Here is a 27057-nt window from a genome sequence, read left to right as displayed (position 1 = left end):
TATAAAGTTGTGTTAAATATGAAAGATTGCGACTCTGTCGGTTAAAACAATCGCACTTAACTCTATTACCACATCTACTAACTTAACTGATGTTATGTTATCCACGTTAATTATTGGGTTTTGATAGGTAGTACGCATTATACGTAATTTCTGCGCGAATTGCGAATATTAGTGATGGGTTAAAAGGTAGGACGACTTTTACGTATACATATATGCCAGGCAGTGAGCGTGGTACTACATTGTATAGATTTTTCAGTAGAAATAATATAAGAGGATACAACTATAATGGATAACACAAGTGCAGAGGTAATGCTTTATTTTCGTTAGGTTTAACATCATAGCATCACTTTGATAGTTATTATGTCGACGTTCCAACTATTGATAGTGGAAAAAGACCCTTGGTTCCGCCGAGCTATTTTCAGGCACGTGCGCAGACATTCGGTCCGGCTCCTGGATAGATTCCTCACAGGCATAAGCGAAGCGAGGTTTCAAAACCAACAGTGGCGAGGGACCAGTGATTCTAAGTTTGTGCAATTAGCTATAAGCCTTAGCTTCTCGACTTTTCTTAAAATGTGCGTAAGAAAATATAAAAAAAAATGATGTACATTTCAAATTTAAACAAACATGATTTGCCCGATCCAATTTTTGAATAAATATTTCTTGTGATGCAGTGGTTTGCTACAATATATCATAAAAATAGAACCAAAATCTGCATTGTAACATAAATTATAGCATTTTTAGTATGTTACACACTTTCTAGATGAAAAAATGCCTTAAAACACATTGTTCATAAACTTGCATTTTCAATTTTCAAATTCTATGAGTTGAAGGAAGATCGATTCCTGATTTAGGCAGTGCCCCTAATTTCATACTGTTAACATTTTTTTTGCTTGCTGATATTTTAGGAAACGTATTATTTCAATTCTCTATGAGTAAAATAGATTTTTAAATAAAATTTTACTTACGGAGATCAGCAAGACAAAAGTTAGTAACGCCATGTTTTGTTGGCGACTTTTGTACTGAAAAGAAATGCGCGTTAAATATTGATTTGCCGGAAGCAAAGTCATGACCTTAACATTTATCGCGGCAATCATTGTGTACACATAACAATTTTGTGTTTGAATCGTAATTTGATACAAAACGCTCAGTTCGTTTTAGTATATGTATATATTAATAAATAATGTTAAAGGTTAAACAAAGCATAGAAAACAGGACTAAGTAAGAGTACAAGTAGTTTGAAAAACCGTACGAAAGAGGCGCAGTGATATATTTTCTATCCGAAAGGCAAGCATTGACTGATATCCAACGGTAATATAGTGTTTAAATGCTGCTGTCTGTAGATGTATCTAATTTATCCAGGAATGAATCATTTACATAGTTAATGCTGATTAAACACTCTCTGACTCTTGCGACGGGTATATTCATACTGCAAATTTAGTGAAATATTTAAATCAAGGAAAAACTACAGTTACACATGTATTAAAGACTACTTCCGACTTGAGAACACTAAGACGAACCTACTTGTAAAGGATCCTTTTTTATTTTCCCGTTTAATCATAAAAAGTAAAAATTTATCTGTGTTCAACAAAGACAGCAATTTGTTTTCATGTACTAACTTAAAGGGTGATCTTTAAAGACAGGTTCTACTGTAAGTATGGACTGATAATCGTACATTAAACTCATTCTCTAAAACATCGCCTGAACACAATAATGCGCTGTCAGTTGGACTGCGCGCTTTCGCTTGACACTCGAAAATGCTTTCCATGATGTTATTGATGTAATTATATATTTATTTATATAATATACATATTGCGCGCGAGTATGAGGAATACTGAAAATTTATGTAAGTTATAAGTGAATCTAAGAGATGATAAAAATAATACATTTGGAAGTACTGGTTGTGTAAGGATGAGCGATACTTAAACAACATATACATGAATGAGATATAAGATATGATTAACTGCAAGAATAATGATGGACAGAAAGGCTCGTTCATTTCTTCGACGGAGAGGTAGAAATGTGGAGGTGTTCAGGGGAGATCGTACCAGTTGGGCGTGTCTTGTAGTTAGTTATGAATTTTAAAATTCCTTTTGTCCAGATAAGTTTACCAATAACTGCCACTTTATTTTATCATTGTATTTTCCGATAAGATCTATTAAAACTTTAACGCAAAACAATTTTACAGATGACTTCAAATACGCAAGTCTTTCTTTGCGTCAGCTAATGTTTTATCTTACAGACATACAACAATGATACGAACCGAAGGCTAACAAAATTAATCAAGTCAAGCCGATTTCGTTCCTGGACACGATGAAAGCATAAGCTGATATAACACGCGTATATTTATGTGTAAAGCTATACAAATATGTGTGCATGCGTAAAAATAAACGTCTACCTATATATGTTTATACATGCAAGCGTAAATATGTAGATGCACGCTTTCAGATACGTGCATGTGTTTAAATATATGTGCACTTGTATAAATTTACACGAGCAAGTCCATATATGTGTACACGCGTATATATACGTGCAGTTATAATTACGCGTGTACCTCTAAATTTACGCGTGCACGCCCATATATTCGTGCACTTGTATAAATACGAGCACCCAAAACTACGCGTGCACGCGTAGCATTATACGTCCATGTAGATATTAACGTGTAAACTTGTAAATATATAGGTGCACGCTTATATATAAGTGCGACTAGAATGTGCGTGCACGCGTAAATATATACGTCCGAGTATATATTTTCATACGTGAACGCGTAAAATGTAGGTGCACGCATATATAGACGTACACGCGTAAATTTATAAGGGCACGCGTAATAACATGTGCACGGATATATACACGCACACGTCTAACACATAATAAAGCGTGCGCGTATATATTTACGCGTGCATGCCTATTTTTATAAGTGCACGTATATTTTTAAATGTGCGCGCACGTAAAGCAGACTTTCGGCCTAAATGGTACACCATATAAAACAGTCTTAAAAGGTACTCCAGCTGCTACAAGGATTTGCATGTTTATCTTAAAGTTATTACAATGTGTCAGAGTTTGCAATTATTTGTAGCCAGGTATTTTTAAGTATTACTTTGACAACCGGTAAAGAAACTGCCAAGTGCACAGATAACGACTTAAATGCTTTTTACATTACATATCGTCTTCTACATAACAACGCAGAAATCTTAAATTCACCCAGATTAATCAGGTTAAATTATATGTTCCTACAAATGGAGTTTTTTGGAGAATAGCGTACTTGTATGCTTAAAATACAAACAGACAAATTCCTACCTGATGTACTAACGTGCAAGATTGTAACATATTTATTTTAGAATCGTTTAACTAGCCTTACGTAATTTATTTTCACGCACATGTATAAACAATGAAAACTCGACCATTACCATTTTTAACCTAGGAAAAATTTTGTCAACTTATTTTCTTACATGGTGCCTACATTTATAAGCTGGACTATTGAGCAATTGAAATCATCCGCTTGTCGGCGCCGGCGTACAGGTCACAAAAGGGCTGCTTTTTTAGTACATTTTCGGTATTTATTAAAATTCTCTCAAAAGAATTATGTCGATAAGCTTTACCACTGGTTCATTTCATAATATGTACATTTTATGTAGAGGGACAAGAATGTTTGCCTAAAACGTGTGACCGAGTCGCTTGAAACAGAGCAAAATAACCATTTTAAAATTGCCGCTACTAAGCATACGGCTAGGGTTAAGAAAATTTTAAAAAATACAAAAAGGAGCCCAAACAAACCGCAAATTAGCTGTTAATTACACATTGTTCAATTTATCTAAAAGCATCACATTTTCCCATAAAGCAATTGCAACACTATAGGCTGGTTACATTACTAGAAATAATGTCAGAACCTAAAACTAATTCCAACATAAAGTTTTATTGATAATTCAAAATCTGTAGTTACTTACGCAATACGGGAGAAAAGTCTTCAAAAGAAATCCAAGCCAAACTCTGAAAATGTGGCGATATTTAACTTCAGCGGCCTTGATATTTTAATTAAACAAAGTTGCAAATTTATCTAAAACGATATCAATGAAACAATAAATCATATATATCATTTCTTTATTCACATGCATGCATTACATAATTAAGCGGTTCCTGAAGTATTTCATAAACAATTGGTTTGACAGCTTATGAATTTCGAGCAATTACTGATGTTTTCATGTACCCACCCACCTGCATTACCATAGTGAATACACTTTTGTTTTATGAATCCCTTCTTGTTTCTGACTTTAAGATAAACGTATTTGTGCTAAACCCTTTTAAACTGCAATGCCAAGGAGCTTGTAATAGAAATATATATGTATAAATTTGGTTCTGAATTTTGATACCTATGTTCTGAATTTTGAAACATATCGTCTGTATTTTGACACCTATGTTCTGAATTTTGACACTGCAATGCACTTTGACAAAGATGATTAAATACTAAACTAGCGTACAAGTACTTGCTTGAAATCTTAAAATATGTTTGTTTTTGGTATTCAAAGCAAATATGTATATGCTATAGTACATCAGTAGTAGAACAATACTGAATATGGTCCTCAGTATGGCCCTCAGAAACAGCCACAATACGCATTAGTCTTCATGATAGTTTTGAGGACCTTTTTCTGTGTTTTATTCTCTGACATACTACCTATTCCACACCAAAAAGCTAATGCTGGATTCCGAATTAGTTCAGCCCCGAAAGTTAAAATGACCAGCCTACTAGGCGAAAGTGATAAATGTGTTAATTTACATTAGATAACGTATGGCTATTATTGATGTTATTTCAATTTCGTATTAGGTAAATACATTGTGAGTTATTCATTGTTGTTATATTTTCCAGTTCTTTGGGATCGTGGTGTCCATTCATAATCTGATTAATAGAAGTCTGCTCAAGCCAGTGCTGGGTGGGGGGGGGCGGGGGCGTGAGAGGTGTTGCACTTTCGATGATTACCTTTCATTTACAGACTCAAATAATCCGAGTCTCTATTATTTTACTTAAATACATTCTATATGCGTCTATAGAATAATATATTCTAAACGTTTTTATGTGTATAAATTTAACTCCTAACTTCATACGCATATCTTACATCTAATTTTATCTAGACACAGATGAAATTGTTCTGTTAAACGTTAAATTAAATAAAATATAATTGCTTCCTGGGGTTAAAATGATTCTTTGTGTGCGTTAGGCGCGGGAACATATGCTAATGCATCGCGGTTTATCTTTATGTAAATAGGTTATCACTGGGTTAAAAGGTAGGACGGATTTTCTGCAATATAATCCACCAGTCAGCACGGTATACTACATTTCATTATAGATAAATCTGTAGCTAACAGTTTAGAAAAATCTGTAAACAGAAAGTACATAAAGAGGATACAACAATGGATAAAACAATGTCAGAGGTAAAGCTTTATTTTTTGTAGGGTCTGATTACCGTCATAGCGACATAATTATAGGTTTTCAAATGATCTACCAGCTTAAGAATAGGATGGAGACCCCAGCTCGCCATGTGGCCACATAAGCATATTTTACGCTATGCATAAAGCCTTGGTAGAACAAAAGATATTCCGAAAGCCAGCTTGTTAACTTCCCAACATGCATTTTACATTCCCGAGCAAGGTTTCATACTCACAAAAGGATAAGCTGGCCACATGAGTGCCTTTATTTGCAACAACTAACTATTTGTGTCAATGGGAAGGTATGTGCAAAATTATACATTTTCTGATAATTCTTCCTATGCCAAATAGGAACTGCACAGTTTACCTAATGTATGTAAAAAATAGCATGTTTTGGCGATCCATAAATACCATTAACGTATATAAAAGCCCCTGTATTTTTTCAGAATACCAATAAATCAACAGGCGGTGTTGATGTCAGATTTGTATGTGTTTTCTAAAATCATCTCCCATTTTACATATGGTGTATCTATCCATATTCTACTCTTTACATGCATTATAGTATTTAATAGCTTTTTACTAAAAGGTTTATAATGAAATTTTGAATAAAATAAATGTTGAAGATAAACATGATGTAAACATTACTTTTAGAACCCAAATTGTTTCCTAACACTTACTATAATTGGCGTATATAATTTGCACGCTTGTTAAAAATGTGTGCGTTTTTATTCTTTTTTTGTTGTTGTTATTTTGTTTTGAAATAGTAGGAACTCTAAAACAACATTTCTTAAAACAGACATGCATCTATAGAAATACTTTCATTTACAGTTATTCCTACATGATTGTGTTTATAACTGATATTTTAACACTTCAATTGCTAACCTCAGTTAAACCTCTTCAATTCGCCAAAAATCGCCACTCGTTATAAAACTTGCATATTTCATGATTGTTTGCAGTTTAACAAATATTTTAAAGTAAATGTTTGCTGTTGAACGAAACCTATACATGCAAAGTAAATAAACTGACCGACTTTCATTTCGAATGTACATTTGTGTATAAACTGTCATCTGTGAAAGTGTTGACCTTTAAGCATTTGCGCAAATGGTGGTAGTTAAATGTTTTATAGTCTTGCTGTACGAAACATTTGTTTGTAACGAGGTTACTCTAGGTTATTTATTGAGACGAGCTACCTTTTACGATAACAGTCACGCCGCTTTGAAAACCCGGTTTAAATGATTTTTATTTTTTATTTAAATCTGAGATTAAACATTAACTGCGCTCAAATTCAAGACCTGTCTTTCCATTGAATGTCCAAATAACTCAAAATCATCAGATTGATTTAAAACTCATTCAAAATACTTTTAAAAAAGGATTATAATAATCATGAACTTCGTGTAAAGTATCTGAAATAGCTCGTTCGGAACACATTGAAACCATTCATGTAATAGTTAAATGCAAAAGAAGGACATGATGCTTTCCTTATATAAACGAATTAGAGTGGTAGAAATGAAAGACTTGTAATACTTATGAACTCGCTACTTTAAGGAAAATCATAACGAGGCAGCGGAAGGCAAGGTATCCGTTCTTGAAGATGAAAACGGGGAACAGTTTAAAGTTGTTACATTAGAAGAGATTGTAATGCCAGTTACAATACTGCATAAAGGGCTTAACACGCGACTTTCCTATGTAAAGAATTTTCCGTATCAAGACGGGGATGTGCTTGTCAGTAGCTATCCGAAAACAGGTATTTGGTTAAGAACTATTTGCATTGTATGTTTGTAATTAAGCTTAGCTTTATATTTTTAACAAATGTTACAACGAATTTTTTTTTTAGTTTTCCAGTGCCGTAAAGGATTTGTTATGAAATTAGAATTAATTTTGTAGCAACAAAATTCAAAAATGAAGAAAATATAACTCGGCTGAAATTCAGCCTAATTTATTCGTGATGAATGTTGGAGTTAGATGTTTAATGATACTCCAGGGTAGCAACTACCTAAACTTCTTTCATCTTAAAAATGGCTTTTCCTGGTTTTGTGGAAAAAAAACAACAACTTACAACAAAAAACAAAAGCGAAATTTGTATATGATTTCATAAAAATGAGATAATGCTTTAAGAATATTAATACAATGTATGAATGCTATACAATGTATATGATGTATAATTTTTTACTCATAAATTAGCTTTCCAATTCAATCAGGAACACATTGGACAGCAAATCTTTTACATTACCTTATGTATGATGGCCCACTGGACACACTGGTGTCACATCCACCTTGCCTTCTAGATGCCTTCAGTTATGGGGATTGGCCACAGAAACGGGATGGAAATAGAATAATAGTGTCACATTTTCCGCCAAAACGATTACCAGCCGAACATTTTGAAAAAGGCGGGAAAACAATTGTTGTGTTCAGAAACCCAAAAGATACAGCGGTGTCAATGTTTCATCAATTACAGAGGTTCAAGAAGTTCGGCGAGTTCAAGTTATCTTGGAACAGTTACATTAATTATTGGATGGATGGCAAAAGTAAGAATTACAATATGGTATTGTAAGATCTTGAGATGCAATTAATTTATAAGATATTTATTTAAGCAAATTATGGATAGTTTGTACATAACTAACAATTTGCATAAAATACATAAAAAATATTTACTAAAGAAAGATTAACTTTCAAAGAGGACAAAACAAAAAAGAAAAAGAAAATCCATGTTTGATATCATCTTATATTGTGTCATTTTTTGACACAAATTGTGGTAAATTGTCAGCATCGGAATGAAGACATGTTTCTTTGTGTATCTCAAATGCGCACTGACTTCTTCAAACATACGCAATGTAGTGCGATGCTAATTAATGTTATCTGTTATAATAATTAATAAAAAAATGTCATTTGGAATTGATTGCATTCTAAAATGTTATCCTTGTTGCAGTGCCGTATGGGTCATATTTTGACTACTACAACAACTGGCAACAGCAGATCAAGGAGAAACCTGAACAAAATGTTTTAGTTGTACAATATGAAGACTTAAAAAGGGTACGTACTCAATGTAGCTCTAAAGACAGAATGTTTATTTTTTTACAAAATGACGAGTTCAGTCACTGTGGTATGAAGGCTGAAATATCATGGGTAAGACTCAGGATCGGATGAATGACTTAGATATTACAAACTGATTTCAGAAATAAATTTTAGATCATAGAAACAGTGACAGAATAGACATGTATTTATGGTTCTGGCTGGTCGCTACTGCAAGCCAATTTAAAAGTTTGAGCATCTCGTGTGATTTTGAATGTCATTAAAACTCTACAATGCCTTATTCAATACCTGTCCTTATACGAGAGGTGTTCAAGTTATTTTTAACAAAATCTTATCAAACAAATACTTTTAATTATATTTATTGCATTATAATAAATGTTCGATTTAAGACCTGATACAGTAATCAATGATGCTGCAATGCTTCTAATCTAAATTGTTACCTAATTTCATGCGTAATACTTAAATTATTTTTCGAATCAAATTACATATATCTATAATATATTGTAATAACGAAAACAGCGCACTTTATTTTTGAAATCCTCGTTTTAATTTTACAGTGTTAAGTTATAAGTTGAGCGCATATTACCTAAAGACCAGATTGATTAGTTTTGAGGGTATAGAACATGACACATAAAACAAAAATATGTCTTGTCTTTGTAGGACAGCTTGAATCAGCTTCGGAGGATTCAGAATTATCTTGGACTAAATCATTCGGACGAACGACTTCAAGCTGTGCTGGACAAATGTTCACTTGGAAACCTAAGGGCAGAAGTAGAAAATGGTAAAGTCAAAACACCACTGATTGATGAAAAAGGAAAGTCAATTCTCTACAGAAAAGGTATAAGCTGAATTGAAATTACTATTTGTTTAATGAACATTGTATAGGAGCATTTGAATACGCTAGAAATAGGGTAGCGACGGACGGTCTAGTGGTTAATGTGTTCACCGCCCCTCTCGAAGATCAAATGTTCGAGTCCCATTGGTGTCACGACAAAAAAATTTCATACGATACTAGTACTGACTTTTTCCAGGAAGTGGACTTGGGAATGGTTAAAACAATCTTGAAAATTTCATCATAGTCGAGATAAAATAAATTAGATTTAACTAAGAAACAAATGGTAGTTCAGTTACTATGTTCTTTCGTCAGCGTTAAAGAAATAGTTCGCACAGGCTTAGGAGACAATAAATTCTAATTTCACAAATATGAAATCTTAGGGTTTCTATGAAAGAGTCTCCCTTTCTTCCCTTTGATTGATCAGTTACATACCGGTATATACCATATTCAACGCAAAATTCAGTTCATATTTAGTTTTTTACTGTTGTCTCCAAATATAAGAACAATCCATATCAGTGAGAATGTTATTGTATTCAACGTAGCTACAAACTCTCATACAAGCCGAAATTTAAAGGCTATCATTTGTCATGTTATCGTTATGAAAGATTGTCCAAATTCTGACTTCAAGCCATTTAAAAATTGTTTCGAAAACCACGACATGTACATATGGTGCAATTTTATAAAAGTGATATACAAGAGAACATATCTCGTATCACAATAACAAGCGCTACAAGAGGGTACATAAATCAAATACAGACACAAATTTAAAAAAATGATTTTTAAACTTTATCCGGTAGAAATTAGGTGTACATGTATTAACGTCAAACTACTTTTTTTCAGGAGTAATCGGAGACTGGAAGAACAATTTCACTGTTGCACAAAACGAAAAGATAGAGGAACTTGTTGAAGAGAAGTTTAAGGACAGTATGTTCAGTTATAATGTTTGGAACTGCTAACAAGGCAAAAGCCTGTGCTGAAAACCAAGTATGTTCATTAATAAGTCAGTGGACTGCTTTTACTAGAGTAAAGCATTTGTTACAAGTATGTATGTTGAATTTCAAAGCATGCAAATTGCTAGCATGTCGTGAACTTGAAAGTGATAAAGAAGACGGTGGTGATTAAGCATTCTTGTCCTGGCATTGCCGGATGTCGTTTAAAACTTTACATTAAAATCAAAGGAATAAAAAGTATAGATAGAATGTGGGGTGTACATATTAAATAGTTCATATTAAATGGTTTTAGTGTCTGCTCGGTATAAATGTCGTCAATATTTCTCGTAAGAAAGTTTGAATTTTGTAGTTCTGCACAGTATGTTCGCAAATCATGAATGTTCATAGTACCTTGGTACTTTGGCCGTTAGAGATCTGATGATATAATGCAGTTCCGCCAAATTATATACACATTTATATCGGCTGAGAGTTTGGTATCATATTTTAACAGTTACAAACCAGTAGTCGAGGATATTGATTTGTGTTATTGTGAAACAAAATGTGTTATTGTACAAGGTTGTTTTACATTGAAATAAAATTGATGAGGAATTGGTGTGTGAATTATTTTATTTATCAAAATGTTATCACAGCAGTATGGAAGCGTTCAGGTCTTGTTTTAATAAAAGAGCTCTCAATAAACCTGTTTCGTAATGAGATTTTAAAAACCATTAACAAGAAAAAATATGTTGTATCGTTTTAAGCATATTTAATGTGTACACAGTCAATCTTTAAACGAAGTATATCTGCATTTCTGTATGTGCTCGTATGTCTTGAAAAAATGCCTCTATTAAATCGACAGTTGCTAGAGAAGAGTTTTTCGTCATTTCTCACATATGGCATTTACTAGTAATTCGTCGCAGACTGAAAAATATTTTCTCCTCGCTATATTTAATTTATCTTATTTATTAATGACCACTTTCCGTCTGTAAGGTGTTTCTAACATTTCTATTTCTTTGCTATATTTTTAGATATGATTATATGTCCATGCTGTGATCTCCCTTCACGTTATTTTTGTTAACAAATACTTTAGGTAAATTCTTGACTACTACAATGTACCTCATAGTTCCTAGTGGTTTTATATTCCTTGTCAAAAAACGCCGTTTCTTTTTTTTTTCGCATGTGATATTTGCTCTTCATATCACCTGTTATCATAATCACAAGTTAACTAATACCTCATAGGCAACAGCGCTATTTGGTTATCTGTGCACATGTTTTTATTTTCATATATCGCCGCCCCGTTTGAATGCGATAATTGATTGATGACATCCTGTAATGATGAAAGTTGACGAGAGACTCGATTATTTCTGCATTTAAAACGTTCGTCTTATGACAGGCGAGATTATCGATTATCAAAATAGAAACAAAGATAAGCTGTATATTACCCTGTAGATATGAACCTGCGATATCTTTTATATAATACATATCTATCTGATGTAAAAATGGTACCTACCCAAGAAGATCTAAGGGGAACAACTCTTATTGTCAAAGATGGTAGTATTGCAGCTTTGATTTTGTTAATGAGTGAATAAACAACTTTCTTGTTACAGCAGATTTAGTCGGAATATTGAGCAATGTATATGTAAAGTAGAGGCTGTACCTTAATATTTGAATTATGGAAAACAATTTAAAACTAACTGTGAGATCTTCGAATGTTTGTCAATTGTATTCTGGTACTTACAACATGTGTAAACGTTGAGTTCTTCTCTACTCGGGGCTACAGGGCGTGGACTGTAGCTTGCATTTCCTCTACCTCCATTAAAAGGCTCAATCAAACCGAGCCTGCAATATTTTCGTTTAGGTTTCACTGAATTACGGTCAATCCCAAAGTAGTCATGTGCATCCCTTCAGATCTTTTTCTATACAGAGAGCTATTTTTCACATGTAATAAAGTAGTAAAATATCTCGGGATCGATCTGAAATTTTCTGAGAAGATGACATTCAGAATATATTTCAACGAAAACAATAGAGGGCAGGTCAAGGTCTGTGCACCCTGAAAAACGAGAACAATGAAGGGTAGGTCAATAATCCTATACAATGGCACAGATGACGGACTCGTTTAGGTATGATTTGATCAGTAGCAGACGATGTTTTAAACCATGTTTAGTTTATAATTTTTATCAACAGTAAATCCAAAATCATAGTATACATAAATATGCTCCCAGCGCTCCCAAACTGCGCTCATCATTTAAGAAAATATATCAAACAGAAGGCCCATTATGGTCCTACTGCTCATCAAGGTATCAGACGCTATTATCCAAGTGACCAGAACTCCAAAAGTTCAACTCCAATATCATTTATGTTTGCAATGTGTCAGTATTTGTTCTACAATTGTAAACAGAAGCATATTACCAAGATTTGCTAACTTGTGGTGATAAATCTGTAAATAAAAAGGATTTTCAAGCGAAATTTGAAGGATTTGAAAATAATATCGTAGAATCAGACGACCACAAGCAATGCACTCTGTACAGTAACAGAATGCACTTACTGCACCCAGAAAAAGGTTAACTCCAAGAATTCAACACCTCGAAAGTTCAACTCCAAGTTAATTCTCCAAGTAATCAGATCTCAGAAAGTTCAAATCCAATATTATAAATTTACTCAACTCCAATATTATCAATGTTTGCCAGGTTTCAGGGGTTTTTTTGTGTGTGTGTATGTACAAGGCTTAATCGGTAAATTAAACGAGGATTAACAACTGTTCTAGCAAGGTTGGCATATAAGTGGGAAATATTCGTATTTCCCAGGACTGATCTAGAAGGGCTCAGTATTCAAAAGTTATATACCATCTAGGATGTACCTCTGCGTGTCTGGATAACAGTATGTTAAAACGTTTCACAAACTCACGAAAAATCTACAATTGGCAGCGGGCCTGACGTAATTAATACTACCAAATGTTTACATTTTAAATGCCCACCGGTCTACTGTACATATTACGGTGAATGTTGTTTTGAAAAAAAAAACGTTATGTATTAAGTAAACAAGGCTACCTATTAAGAATAACCCATATGTTGGCGACTTCCAAAAAAAAAAAGAAAATAAAAGTTTTCAGATAAAAACAATAATGTTTTTACAAATATTGGTCCCTTCCCTTATCCTTAACTAGAAGATATAGTATTAAAATTATTTCTATCTAGCTAGCTTAAAAGTATGGAGTAAGATAGAAAAATCTAATTATTTTTCAAAATTCAACAAAATGCCACATATACACCCACTTTCACGATTCTTGAGGCATGGGTTATAGAATCTAGTTTAGCCGAGTCTACATTTCTTTAATCTATGGTCTGTTGCCTATAAACTTCGCTACCTTGTAAAACCATTTGCTACAAACGATCGACCCTGCTGAAACAACAGCAGAAATCAGTGGGGTCCATCAAGCTAGAAACAAGATCTGTCTACCCCAAAATCCTGTTGTTTCGACTTCTGCACAGTTAGCATATAAGCAAAGAACTGTGCCCATGAAAATTTTGTTACTGTAGAGCTAAATATATAATGTTTGGACAATTAAGGAACACGGATCTCTTCTCCTTTTTTCAAAAGACATATTGTACTTATATAGCTGGAAGTCACTAAGCAAAGAGCTGGCAGGGCTTTCATCGAGAAAGTGTACGCCATCATTTCTTCTTCTTGTCGTTCGCGACTACACTGTCAGACCAGTAGCCTCGATGAAACTTGTGGTTTGCCACAGATCCTCAGTGCCTCCATACAGTTTCTGGTGGATTGAGGTATCTGTCGGCCAAGTCTCAGCTCGCTCCTGGTCATGCCTTTTACATCTCTGAAGTATATGCTCCGCAGTCTGATCTTCTGCACCACATGGACAAGCTGGCGATGATGCCAGTCTGTATTTCTTGTACATGTGAGCACTGAGCTTGTTGTGCCCTGAGCGGAGCCTGACCATCATCACTTGTTCAGACCGATCAAGGAGATGAAAAGCATCTTCCTCCATCCTTGGTCTCGTTAGTGCCTTGATGATGGTGACTTTCTCCTTGTAACTCACAGGTTCTGTTGGTTGCTCTGACTGAGTTCCTAGCTTAGCCAGTTTGTCTGCCTCTTCATTGCCTGCAAGTCCACAATGGGATGGAATCCACTGAAGTGCTAATTTGCAGGTTATACTTAGGCTCTGCATTCTCCTGGCTAGCTGCGGAGCTTTATTGTTGATCAGAGCTTCCGTGACAGACAGTGCACCTGTGAGAATGACGACTGATGAGCTTTCTTCTGTCGAGTCTTCAGCCATTGAGACTGCCTTCATGAATGCTTCAATCTCTGCCTTGTAATTGCTGCAGTGTTTTCCTGTGGCTGCATGTAGTGTTTCTCTCTTGCCAGATGGGTATTGAATGAAAACTCCTGCTCCTCCATCTTTCACGGCGCATGTGGCTGATCCGTCTGTATAAACACGAGTCCATGATTCCGGAGGATAGTCTTCATTGATCATAGCAAGTGTGAGGCTCTTCCGAATGCCTTCATCCTCTTGCTTCCCGCGGTCAAGACGAGGAACAGCAAGTCTCACAGTCACTGAGGACAGATCATTCGCTAGTGGGTTTAAATTGTCTTCACTACCTAGGGGAGTCGTTGGTATGCTCAGCTCAGTTTTGAACTCTCGGTTGAGTTTCTGTACGAAGCTACTACGTTTGAGCCGATTCTTTGTGTAGTCATTTAGCTTGGCTTTCATGGAATGGTCTTGCAAGACCTGAACTTCTCTGCTTGAAGCAGAACCTTTGCATGTCTTCTGTCTTGTAACGGCTGTGTGCCTGTTAGCTTCTCAATGAAGGAGATTGGTGTAGACTTTGTAGCACCTGTCATGATCCGCAATGCTTGGTTCTGAACCTTGTCTAAAGTCTGTTGGTTAGTTTTGGCAGTAGTGGATCAGGCAGTTGAGCTATACTCTAAATGGGGTCTCACTGTTCCCTGATATACTGTCTTGAGTAATTGCTCATTTGCTCCCCCACGTTGTACCAGCAAGTTTGCGCATCATGACAAGCTTCCTACGGACCTTCCTTCTGCTTGACTATTGCGGGGCTTCCAGGTTAGCCGTTTGTCAAAGGTCACTCCGAGGTATTTTGCCTCGTCTGCTTCAATCAGCGAAGTATTTCCTATTTTAATTTTACCCGCCCTCTGCTTTGACGACAGGGAGAATAGTGTGGTGGACGATTTCTCTGTATTGACCGATACACACCAATCTTCAGCCCAAGCTGAAAGCCTGTTGATGGCTGCTTGCATCCTGTATGTGGCTGACGTGGCATGTTTTTCCTTACACCATAACACCAGATCGTCAACGTAGAGATCAGCCTTAACTCCTTTCGGTAGTTCAGACACCAGATCATTGATGAAAAGCAAGAAGAGTGTAGGGGATAAGACTCCGCCTTGTGGGACACCATGACGCAACAGGAACTTCCTACTGTTGGCATGTTCTAAACTGACTCTTGCTCTCCTGTTGTGGAGGTATGACTTAATCCACCTCAGCATGTGACCTCCTACTCCAGTCCTCATCTCATCAGCTTGACGAGGAGTCCATCAGTCCAGACTTTGTCAAACGCCCTCTGCAGATCAATCCATGCTGTAAGCACGACTTTCTGCTCTTGGAAGGCGTCCTCTATCTCTTGCGATAGATAAGTGACTGGTCCTCGGTGGAGCGGAATTGTCTGAAGCCAGCTTGTTGCGTTGCGGTCTCCATGTACCACTTCAGACGTGCATTCCCAATCCTCTCTATGGTCTTTCCAACACAGCTGGTAAGGCTGATTGGGCGATAGCTTGCAGCCTTCTTTGGATCCTTCCCTTTCTTGTGGATGGGGATCATGGCTGCCTTTTACCATATCTGTTGAAGCAGTCCTTGTGTCCAGCTGTAGTTGTAAATTTCCAGGAGTTTGCAAATTGCTGCAGTGCCTAGATGGGTCAGCATTTCATTTGTGACTCCATATGGTCCAGAAGACTTCTTTGTCTTCAACTGCCTAAGAGCTGTCTGTAGCTCATGCAGTTTAAGACTCTGCTTCATGCATTCTGGTGTAACTTGGCTTGTCTGCCTTTCCCTTTTTTCTCTTCGGGCTTCCCTCTGCCGTTCCCTGTTGATGGGGATGTTGGAAACATCTTTGTAGTTAGAGGCAAAAGTGTTTGCCGCTTGTTTACCCGTCAACAGTACGCTACCATGTGATATTCTACATAACTAATCGCTCGTTACTGCTTTGATTCGATTTTGCTTAACAATTTATTTTTAAAGACTAACGTTTTCACTCTGTTTTATTAACGTTTTGGCCTTATAGCCTTTATTAAAATGACAAACTTTGAATAGATTTCTACATCATGGCGTTCTTTCAATACAACAACTATTAAAATACAAATCCGGAAATTACGTATTTGCCGTCAAGTTCCAATAAAAAATCCAAACACATTTACGATTTACAGGGATCTTGTAAGTATTTAAATAGTTTTATTTAATTTTGCATATTGAAGGTAATTATTGGCAACAAATATGTAACATACACGACGATTGCATTTAGATTCTAAATCATCCCATCTTCTGTGCAAAAGTTGGATAAGATAATTATACGTCAGTATACAAAGGGTAATGTAGCAATATATACTACAATAATTGTATTTACAAAAAAAGAAAAAAGAAATACTATTAGATAAACTGAAACAAAAGCTTTGACTCAATTATAATTTAATCGCTAAAAATTATTAAAAAATAATATTAAATATAGGAAATAAATAATAATGAGATCTATCATTATAAAATCTCTAAAATATAAGAAACGTTAAAGAATAGAGGAAATAGTTCAAAAAACGATTGCATCTGTCTAATCAAATCAATGCATATCATTCTTACTTCGATATGAAAGTTCTATTAAAAATGGTTATATATCTTTTTCAATTATATTTCACCATATTAAAGGCATTATTTCGCAGTTATGATTGAATAATAACCGCGAAATATATTTCTAAAAATAGACTGCGGATTCCGTACTTTTCCGCCATTCTCCGCACAAAACCGATTGTCCCCGAATATAGTTGTACGGTACGGGATTAGGAACAACCTCAAAAAACTTATTTTTAACTAATCAGTTTTTAGACGAAATCATAGACGGAGACAGGTAGAGAGAATCGCATGTGTATACAAGTACAAAATAATTCAGCTCTTATACTCTCTTATTACTGATGACGAGTGCAATATGTAATATTAAGGATAAGTAAGAGAAATCATTTTAATACGTTTCGAACTATATCCATCGGCAATTTTTTATGGGTTTCAGTCACATCTGGGGTTTTCTGAAATGTTTAAAGGAATACACCTTCACTTTTCTAATTAGCCATGATGGGTCAACAGACATATAAACATATTTTCTCATGATAAAATGACGTATTCTTTAACCATATTGTACTTACATGTGTATGAAATACCAACAGACTGTAGAACAAGGTTCAGAGAACAGTTTATATCAATAACAAATATCTGTCGATTAACCTGAAAAACGGGTAAAAGCCTTTATGTTTCTCGGACGGCGGATTAATCTGCCTTCAGTGAAAACTGTGCGGTTGATATTCTTGCAAGCTGCGAAATACAGTAGTTATTGGTCACAACTGCCTTGCGGTTTCAACCTAAAAATGCCTGATTTTACATGTTAAACGATCAACTGATACTGTGTAACATAGAAATATGAGTGTAGTTCTACATACTAACTTTATTTATAAGTTTAGTAACGTTAAATACATTTAATGAGGATTATAAATATACATTTGACGTAAATATCTAAAGACAGAATATTGAAAGATGGCTATTGGATATCTTTAAATGAACGAATTTATTTCCCAGGATTTTAGCTATTATAGTTAATATTCTATTGGTGTCACACAAGTGCAGAGATGCAAATATAAATACCCCACATGATTATTAGTTGTGTCATTGAATGATTTACGTAAGAGAAAATAAATCTACAAGATAATTGATGCTACTAAGAAAATACATCTAGAGCTGGCTTAAAGTATGTTTGAAGGAATAGCAGAAAGCCAACTATGTAGCAAACTTCATATATATCTATTTTATTTTAATTAAAAATGCTACTGATTGTTTATTTGCACATTCCTAAAATAGAAATACGATAATACTGTGCGGTACTTATATTGGAAAAAAAAAGAGATACAATACACCACATTTCCATGTTGTTTCAGTTTATCTTTCATAAGAATTTATGGATTCACAAAACGTTGTGTTAAAGATGAAAAGATTGCAACTCTGTCGGATATCGATCATATAACCGCAAAATACAAACATAATTAACTGTACTATCACAGCTACTATCTTAAAGGCGGATAGTGCAATACCGCATATTTCGTTATCAATCTCACCGAATTTTAAAAATTACCTTAAATAAGGACCGTTCCATTAAGAAAAGTACAACAAAACAACCGTATGTTATCTACTTAATCATATGGTTAAAAGGTAGGACGGATTAATCGGGGTTAAAAGGTAGGACGCATTATACGTAGTGTTTGCGCGTATTGCGAATATTAGTGATGGGTTAAAAGGTAGGATGACTTTACATTTACATATATATACCAGGCTGTGAGCGTAGAACTACATTCGATAGATTGTTCAGTAGCTAACAGAAGTAGAAATAATATAAGAGGATAAAACTATGGATAAAACAAGTGCAGAGGAGGTAATGCTTTATTTTTGTTAGGTTTAACATCATAGCATCACATTGATAGTTATTATGTCGACGTTCCAACTATTGATAGTGCCAGCCGAGCTATTTTATGGCAGATATCTAGTCCGCCTACTGGATAGGTTCCTCACATGCATAAGTTCTTCAAGCGGGACGAGGATTCGAAACAAACAGTGGCGAGGGACCAGTGATTCTAAGTCGGCCGCATAAGGCCGTTATTTGAACAACTACAAAAGAAAATCTTCACATTTTCTAAAAATTCTACTAAGTAGATAGCTTTAAATAAGTTTTTATCGTGATGTGCCTGGTGGATTTTCATTAAATTTGGACTGTAGCATCCTTCTCAGGATCTCTCAGATTTGTTAAAATAGGGGAATTTGAACAGGTTTTATAGATATTTCATACAAAACAATTGTTACCATTCGTAACTCAGTGTGACATTTATATATTAGTATCTAACTTAAAGGTCAAATAGTCAAGTGTGCGACATAGGGCCACTAAGGTCCTCGTGTTTTTATTTATTTATTTGTAAATTGAAATCTTAGATTAATCACCAATTCAAATTAAAGGCTTTTTTATACACTGAAAGAAATATGCTTATGTCTACAAACCACAATCGAAACACCGAACTTGAATGAGTAATAAAAGTAGCACTGGCAAGTTTAGGCAAGTTGAAACATTAGAAGGAATTTCATGTTTTTTTTTTATATTTTCATAATAAAATGAGACTATTTAAATTCACTTTTGATAAAGGACTAAAGAAATCACAACTTATATCAACTCGTTTAGAATACACTGAAATCATTCATGTAACATGTAAAACATAACGATTTTCTAACATTTCTATGATAAAATTAAAGACCTATGGCGATAGAAATGGCCAACTTATGGTAATTATGAACTCTACACTTTCAGGAAAATCACAACGAGGGGGCGGAAGGCAAGGTATCCGTTCTTGAAGATGAAAACGGGGAACAGTTAAAAGTTGTTACATTTGAAGAGATTGTGATGCCAGTTTCAGCAATGCAAAAAGGAATTAAAGCACGGCTTTCCTATGTTAAGAAGTTACCGTATCAAGACGGGGATGTGCTTGTCAGTAGCTATCCGAAAACAGGTAATTGGTTAAATCCTGATACACTCGATATTTTGGCTGTGATTAAGGTGATCTTTATACCTAACATGGCTCGATTTGATTTCCAGTTAAACAAAGAAGAAAACCAAGCTCTATATATTCTGCGATAAACAACGATTGACGCGCGAGAGCATTATGACGTCAAATTGCCGCATGACGTCCGATACATTACTCCTCGCGTAAATGAAGCCCAGCATAATATTTATTAAAATATATCAATGACCATGTCAGAATGAAAACAATCAAGGCCTTCTTGTGATTTATCGTCTAATTTACCACGGTTCATCGTTCAGATGCTTCAGTATTTAACCACTCGGGCTAACGCCCTCGTGGTTCAATTCCTACACATCTGAACTCTGAACCGTGGTAAATCAGACGATACATCACTCGAAGGCCTTGATTATTTGTTAATTTTAATGATATAACTACTGTCAAAGAAAGAAAATTCGATCATGCAATCATATACTTTTTCTTGTTTTTATGAATACGACAATGTTGAAAAAATCATAAAGATAAATCTTAATACAAAATGTATATAAAAGTTATAAAGAACGAAAAACCTTAATATGGAAGGAAATTGATAAAAAAAATAACGTTGCTATCGCGGATCATCTGAGAAGGGTATTATGTAAATGTAATTTCTCAACCTCCGCGCAAGAATTTTTTCTAGAAAGCATCACTGTAAAGTATTCAATATATTTATGTTTTACTGTGAGCGATTCGTCAAAGGTTTTGACTGTGCGAACTTTGTACAACACAATTAAAAAATGGAACAAATATAAGTCGGCTGAAATTCAGCCCTATTTACACGTGATGGCAGTGATGACAGTGTCCACTGTACAGATAAGTAAGAGGAAGTAACACTGTTAGCGTTGGGTAATGTTTGTTAGATCTTTAATCATATTCAAGTGAAGTAAATATTCAAACTTATTTCGTCTAAGAAATGACACTAACTGATTTTGAAGGGACGAAACTGTATAATGAATTTGTGTATTCTAATAATACCATAAATTAACCTGAGAAAATGTAAACTTATTATAAACATTTACTCCACATTCTATGCTTACATGCTATACAATGTATAAATGCTTTGTTCATAACATCTGTTTTTCATTCGATAGGAACACACTGGACGGCGAATCTTTTACACTTCCTTATGTATCATGGCCCACTGGACACACTGGTGTCACATCCACCTTGCCTTATAGATTTGTTCAATTATGAGGACTGGCCACAGAAACGGGATGGCAATAGAATCATAGTGTCACATTATCAGCCAAAACGACTACCAGCCGAACATTTTGAAAAAGGCGGGAAAACTATTGTTGTGTTCAGAAACCCGAAAGATACAAGCGTCTCACTATTTCATCACTTACGGAAGTTCACGAAGATCGGCGGATTAAAGTTATCTTGGAACAGTTACATTAATTATTGGATGGATGGCAAAAGTAAGAATACCAATATGGCTGCATATAAAAATATATATAACATACATATGTCATTTAATACAGATCGACCAATTGTCCGAAAGGACAGTTGCCATCTAACAAAAACAAACGGAAATAATAACATTTCGATCTCATCTGTATTTTTTTCCATTTTGACATTTTTTGGTAAAACGTTTGCATCGGAATGAAGATAGGTTTCTTTGTGGATCTGAAATACGCACTGCCTTCTTCAAACACATGCAATATGGTACGATGTTAATTGATTTTGCTGTTACGCAATTCCCCTGAATGAATAAAAAATATTCTATATCTATTGTATTTATCCAATCGTGAACGCTTATTTGCAACACGTGACCGCACGTGCGTCAAAAAACTGTATTTTTTCCGTATTTGGACAGTTCAACAAACCCATGTTAAACATACGATAAAGCCCGAAACGCATGAAAATGTTTTGAATGTAAATCGGGTGAAGTAGGCGCTCTGTATGAAATGTTTGATTATGCCTCTTGAAAATACAGAAAAGGCAGAAATATAATATTCAGTGAATCATTTTATATTTAAATTAAAATAAAATAGATATAGAATAAAAAAGGTTATATAACATTGTGATATATCTGGACACGTAACCAGCATAGCGGCTCGTCCAATATGGTTTTCTCAGCTGGGTACTCATCCAACAATGTATCCGTATTGCACAAAACAATGTTAAATAAGCTATAATATTCATAATTTATTACATTCTAAAATGTTATCTTTGCTGCAGTGCCGTTTGGATCATATTTTGACTACTACAATAACTGGCAACAGCAGATCAAAGAGAAACCTGAACAAAATGTTTTAGTTGTACAATATGAAGACTTAAAAAAGGTACGTACTCCATATAGCACCGCTGGTATTATGTTTATTTTACAAAATGACAAGTTCAGTCATTTTTGAAAGGGCTGAAATATTATGGTTAAGACTAAGAATCGGATTAATAACTTATGTATTTAAAACAAACGGATTTCAGAAGCAAATTTCAAATTATAGAAAAAGTGAGAGAATGTAAGTGTATTTATGGTTCTGGCTGGTCGCTACTGGAAGCTTATTTAAACGTTTGAGCATCTTATGTTGGTAGATTGACCATACGAGCTCCATGCTCTCGAAACTTGTTACTTATTTTCACGCTTCAACTTAGAACTTTGCGAATCAAATAACATGTGTCCATAACATATTGTAATAATGAAAACAGCACAATTTACTAATTACGAAATTCCCGTGTATGCCTCACAGAGATTTAAATTTCTGTGTCCAGTTGAATACCTTTCGTATCTCCTATAAATAGGCATACTATCAGGTTGATGAGTTTTGAGTGTATAACACATAACACATGCAACAAAAAATATGTCTTGTCTTTGTAGGACAGCTTGAATCAGCTTCGGAGGATTCAGAATTATCTTGGACTAAATCATTCAGACGAACGACTTCAAGCTGTGCTGGACAAATGTTCACTTGGAACCCTTAAAGCTGAAGTAGAAAATGGTAAAGTCAAGACACCTTTAATTGATGAAAAGGGGAAGTCAATTCTCTACAGAAAAGGTAACTACATCATTGAAATCACCGTTTATGTTTAATGAAAATTGAACAGATGCATTCGAAAATAAACAAAATAATGGAGGAAAGGTAATAAAAGATTTGAAATAATTTAATCTTTAATGAAACCTTCAGAGCTGTATTTAATTATGCAAGAATCATGTAAGCGGCATTGTAGTGGTAACGTTGTTGAACGCTTAACCCGGGAGTTGATGGTTCGATCCCCACTGGGGTAAAGACAACAATTTCTCATATGACACCAGAACTTACCAGGCAGTGCACTCAACAGTGGTTCATATATTAAGCTTGAAGCTTTCATTATATTAGAGATTTAATGAATTAGTATGAAGTAAGACACAAATGATAATTCATATATCATGTTGATTCTGTCAGTGTTAAAGAAATAATTTGTACAAAAAAACGTCCTTTTACAAATATTAGACATTATGATTTTTATGAAAGAGTCTGAGTGTCCTTTTTTGATCTAATAACTTTGTGCCATATCTTATCAAAGTTCATCCGAATATTCACTTTATATTTTGTTTTTGAATGTTATCTACGGCTGACATGGGAACAATCCAAATTATACGGAAAGATATAATAAACATATGTACAAGCTCTTTGAGCCGTCATGCCTTAAAAACCACTTGGAATATATCGTTTATCATAGCTAGTTTGAAGTATTATCCCTATTTAGTAATTTAGCGATACGCATTACGTAGTACATATTGCATCTTGTAACCCTATGAATTCGATCCTTGAAAAAATCTCATCTCATAAAATCAAGCACGACCAAAGGGGTATATAAATCAAGAAAAACGAATATTTCAGAACGGGTATGTAAGCTTTAAACGGTAGGGATTAAGTTTACCATGTTTACATGCATCAATGTTAAAACTTTTTTCAGGAGTTATTGGAGACTGGAAGAACCTTTTCACTGTTGCACAAAATGAGAAGATAGAGGAACTTATTGAAGAGAAATTTAGGAACAGTATGTTCAGTTATGATGTATGGAATTGCTAGAGCCGATTTCAGACAGACAAAATGTGTTCAGTAACAAGTCATGGATTTGCTTTAAATTACTGGATTAAATCTTTGTAACACGCAGTCTCTAGCTTACCATGAAGACTGGAAGTATTAACGAAGACGATGATGATTAAACATTATTTTAATGATAAACATGTCAATATATTTGATTATTGAATGTATAAAAACACATGAATTTTGTATTTAGGAATGTGCCATATACTAAACTCGGTCCTTTGGAGTTCATTCAGTAGATATGTAATAGAATTCCGCTTAAGCCGGTGCTAGGGGGCGTGAGAGGTGTTGCACATTTTATTACCTCTCATGAACACACTCAATCAAATAGAAAAAGCGGAAACCAAGCCTGCTATTATTCTTTTTGGGTTACATTTCATGCTTCCATGGGATCTTTTCACAGATGTTATCGATTAAAGTTAATTATCTATTACAAAAGGTACGGATCAAACGTGTGACATACATAAAAAAGTTCTTAAACAGTTTCAGTTTACCATTTCAAGTTCTGATCGGTATATATTCAGCTCGTAAATGTACAGATCCTTGTCATTAACTTCGACATACGTGATTTATTACTTTTTTGAACATGTACACAAATCATACCTTCATACCTTTGTCGCTAGATATTTCTGCAAACTGACTTCTGTCTAAGTTTTGGCATAACTGTATCAACCAAGAGTTTGGTATCAGTATATTAACTATCCCTAGTTTGTAAAACTGAATAGATGATTACAAAACTGCAGTTGAGACGAACTATTACTGTATAAAATGTTTATTGTAGACTTTTTCAACTGAAATATAACCGACGAGTAATCTTTGTTTGACTAATTTTAATTTTCAAAATAATTATTATACAAAATATGGTAGCATTTTGGTGCCAGCAGAGAGACTTGAAGGAAACCCTACCAACGACATAATCTCCTGAGTACGACTTACTAACTGCTACGCAGGACTTCGTTTAAACGCATTTAAACCCCCCCCCCCCCCCCACCCCTAGTTTCCTTTATATGGGTTACTGACCGTTCCAAGTTCCAAGGCGGTGCTCCTATTTTCAACTGGTTTTCTGTCTGTTTTGTATTTTTTGTTGCTTGTTTGTTGTTAGCGTTTTATTCTCCTTCTCCTCACTCCCACTTTCGCCTTATCTTTTCCTCTTGCAACTGCGCTCCCTTGTTTTGGCATCCCCTCCCCCTTTACTATAAGTAAGCTTTCGTGACCTCCTTTATTTTGGCTGCCAGAATCCTAAGGCGGTACACGATTTTTTCCCTTCTTATATGTGTGTGCTTGTGTGTCTTGGGCGGTGCCCTATAGTGGTGTTGTATCTTACTTGTCTGTTTGTCTATGTTAGTTAGTTAGTTGGGTGTGTCTGTGTGTGTTTTTCTTTGGTACATGAATGTCTGCGCTATTGTGGTATACGTTGTAGTGTGACTGTGATTAAGGAATGTAGTATTCTCTTTGTATATTCATCCTTGTTATACTTTCCCCTTCAACCTCGCCCTCCCCCCAACCCCCAACACACTAGCCTCTTTCTACCCCTTACCCCTTCGTCCCCCTCTATCTTTATTTTGCATAAAAATTTAAATGTACTTGTTGGATTTTTGAAGCAACCCGTCTGTAATATTTTTCCGTTAATATAGCTTCTTTTTGTTGTGGGCCTACTTTGCAAATGCGTGGCTCTAACACTGTGTTTGTAGTGCTCTGTGCTTCCGAGAAATCTACCCTTACCTGTTATCTTTAGTAACTTATACGTATGACTTATTCACTCATGCATACGGCTGATCTTCTTTAGATCGCAAAAAACGAGTAGATCGGATTGGGATACAGGACTCGAACCTTTTTATAAACAAGACGTATCTTGAGGCAGGCCTAAGTCTTGAAAAAAAAATGTAAGTTTAATTTCCAAAGAAAATGGAATGAACAAGGGTCAAGTTTTTGAGCAGCATCGGTTTAATCAGTTTCACAGCAGTCTGGTCCAACTGCATTATGACTGCTACTATTGTATAATGCCCTGAATTTAGCGAAACCGTTTTAATACAATTTCTTTCGAACTGAAAGACAACGTTACATTTTGTTAAAAAGGAGACTCGCTCTTGATTCATTATATCATATCAAATGGTTTAACGTTAAATCCAGTTGATAGTATAGATCTCAGTCTCGTATATATCTATTAGACAGTTTTCATCTGACTGCCTACTTCGTAAACTTGTATGTAACCTTCAGTGTCGTTATTGATGTGAATAAAACTGTAAGTACTTTAAAAGAGAATCTCAAATTCAAAATGTTGTTTTCCCCCTAAAATTCCTTTTAACCTAAATGTAAATAAACTTATTCGGTGCTTTGTTGTGTTCGATTTTATTTCAAACTGTGTTTTTTTTAATTTTTGAACATATACTAAGTCAAGAAGGGGTTTTGATGCGTATATGTGTGCGAATACGTGAACGAACTATAGATGGCGGTCTTACGGAAATAAATGTAAATCATGATAGTTGCATTTTCATATTGGCCGTAGAATATTGGCTTTAAGTAAAAGTTAGGCCTGTTTTAAATTCGACTGCTCTATCGTTAGTAAATATATAATATTACTTCAGGTGAGTACTTTCAAATTGGTAAAATTTTCTGTCGCTCAACACAGAGATTCTGAGTAAGAACGATACTAGGGTCATGACAACAGTTTTGCAGATGACAGAAGTAGAGTATTTCCAGGAAATGAACTAGAAAGTGATTCAAATAACTTAAAGTTATAAACAAAAGTAAAGTAAATGTACAGTTAAAATTTCCCTATTATAGTTACATATGAAGAAAAATATATATCCCAGACAGTGATTTTATATTTGAATAAAATAAAATAAATATGTAGGCAAAGGAGAAGCTTTTGGACTTCTATATAGGATCACGGTCTCAGTTAGGACAAAAATTAAAATTTCACTAAACAAAAGTTAATATA

General features: G+C 34.8%; 2 protein-coding genes across 3 annotated transcripts; both read left to right on the top strand.

Moving 5' to 3' along the window:
• Positions 1-225: 225 nt before the first annotated feature.
• LOC128549094 (sulfotransferase 2A8-like) lies at positions 226-10822 on the top strand. Of its 2 annotated transcripts, none has more exons than XM_053525318.1 (6): positions 226-306; positions 6961-7159; positions 7614-7940; positions 8342-8445; positions 9106-9283; positions 10121-10822. In XM_053525318.1, the coding sequence occupies exons 1-6, from the start codon at positions 286-288 to the stop codon at positions 10234-10236; spliced, it is 945 nt and encodes a 314-aa protein (XP_053381293.1). In that variant the 5' UTR covers positions 226-285; the 3' UTR covers positions 10237-10822. The 2 variants fall into 2 exon arrangements, with proteins under 2 accessions (XP_053381293.1, XP_053381292.1); XM_053525317.1 differs by lacking the exon at positions 226-306 and adding an exon at positions 5265-5421.
• Positions 10823-18774: 7952 nt separating this feature from the next.
• LOC123555397 (sulfotransferase 2A8-like) lies at positions 18775-25075 on the top strand. Its single transcript, XM_045346041.2, has 6 exons — positions 18775-18917; positions 19839-20037; positions 21177-21503; positions 22267-22370; positions 22904-23081; positions 23983-25075. Exons 1-6 carry the CDS (start codon positions 18894-18896, stop codon positions 24096-24098), a joined length of 948 nt encoding a protein of 315 aa, XP_045201976.2. The 5' UTR covers positions 18775-18893; the 3' UTR covers positions 24099-25075.
• Positions 25076-27057: the final 1982 nt, after the last annotated feature.

Source organism: Mercenaria mercenaria, chromosome 15 (genome assembly GCF_021730395.1).
Source record: "Mercenaria mercenaria strain notata chromosome 15, MADL_Memer_1, whole genome shotgun sequence".
Classification (NCBI taxonomy): Eukaryota; Metazoa; Mollusca; class Bivalvia; order Venerida; family Veneridae; genus Mercenaria; species Mercenaria mercenaria.
Note: the sequence above shows the minus strand (reverse complement) of the source record. Positions and strands in the feature narration are given on the sequence as shown.

What these genes read in the sequence shown, in the direction of transcription:
- LOC128549094 (XM_053525318.1), top strand. Translation starts at nt 286, where the DNA reads ATGGATAACACAAGTGCAGAG. An exon ending in TGGATAACACAAGTGCAGAG is followed by an intron (nt 307 to 6,960) that starts GTAATGCTTTAT and finishes CGCTACTTTAAG; the next exon opens with GAAAATCATAACGAGGCAGC. An exon ending in AATATGAAGACTTAAAAAGG is followed by an intron (nt 8,446 to 9,105) that starts GTACGTACTCAA and finishes TTGTCTTTGTAG; the next exon opens with GACAGCTTGAATCAGCTTCG.
- LOC123555397 (XM_045346041.2), top strand. Translation starts at nt 18,894, where the DNA reads ATGGATAAAACAAGTGCAGAGGAG. An exon ending in TTATTGGATGGATGGCAAAA is followed by an intron (nt 21,504 to 22,266) that starts GTAAGAATACCA and finishes TCTTTGCTGCAG; the next exon opens with TGCCGTTTGGATCATATTTT. An exon ending in AATATGAAGACTTAAAAAAG is followed by an intron (nt 22,371 to 22,903) that starts GTACGTACTCCA and finishes TTGTCTTTGTAG; the next exon opens with GACAGCTTGAATCAGCTTCG.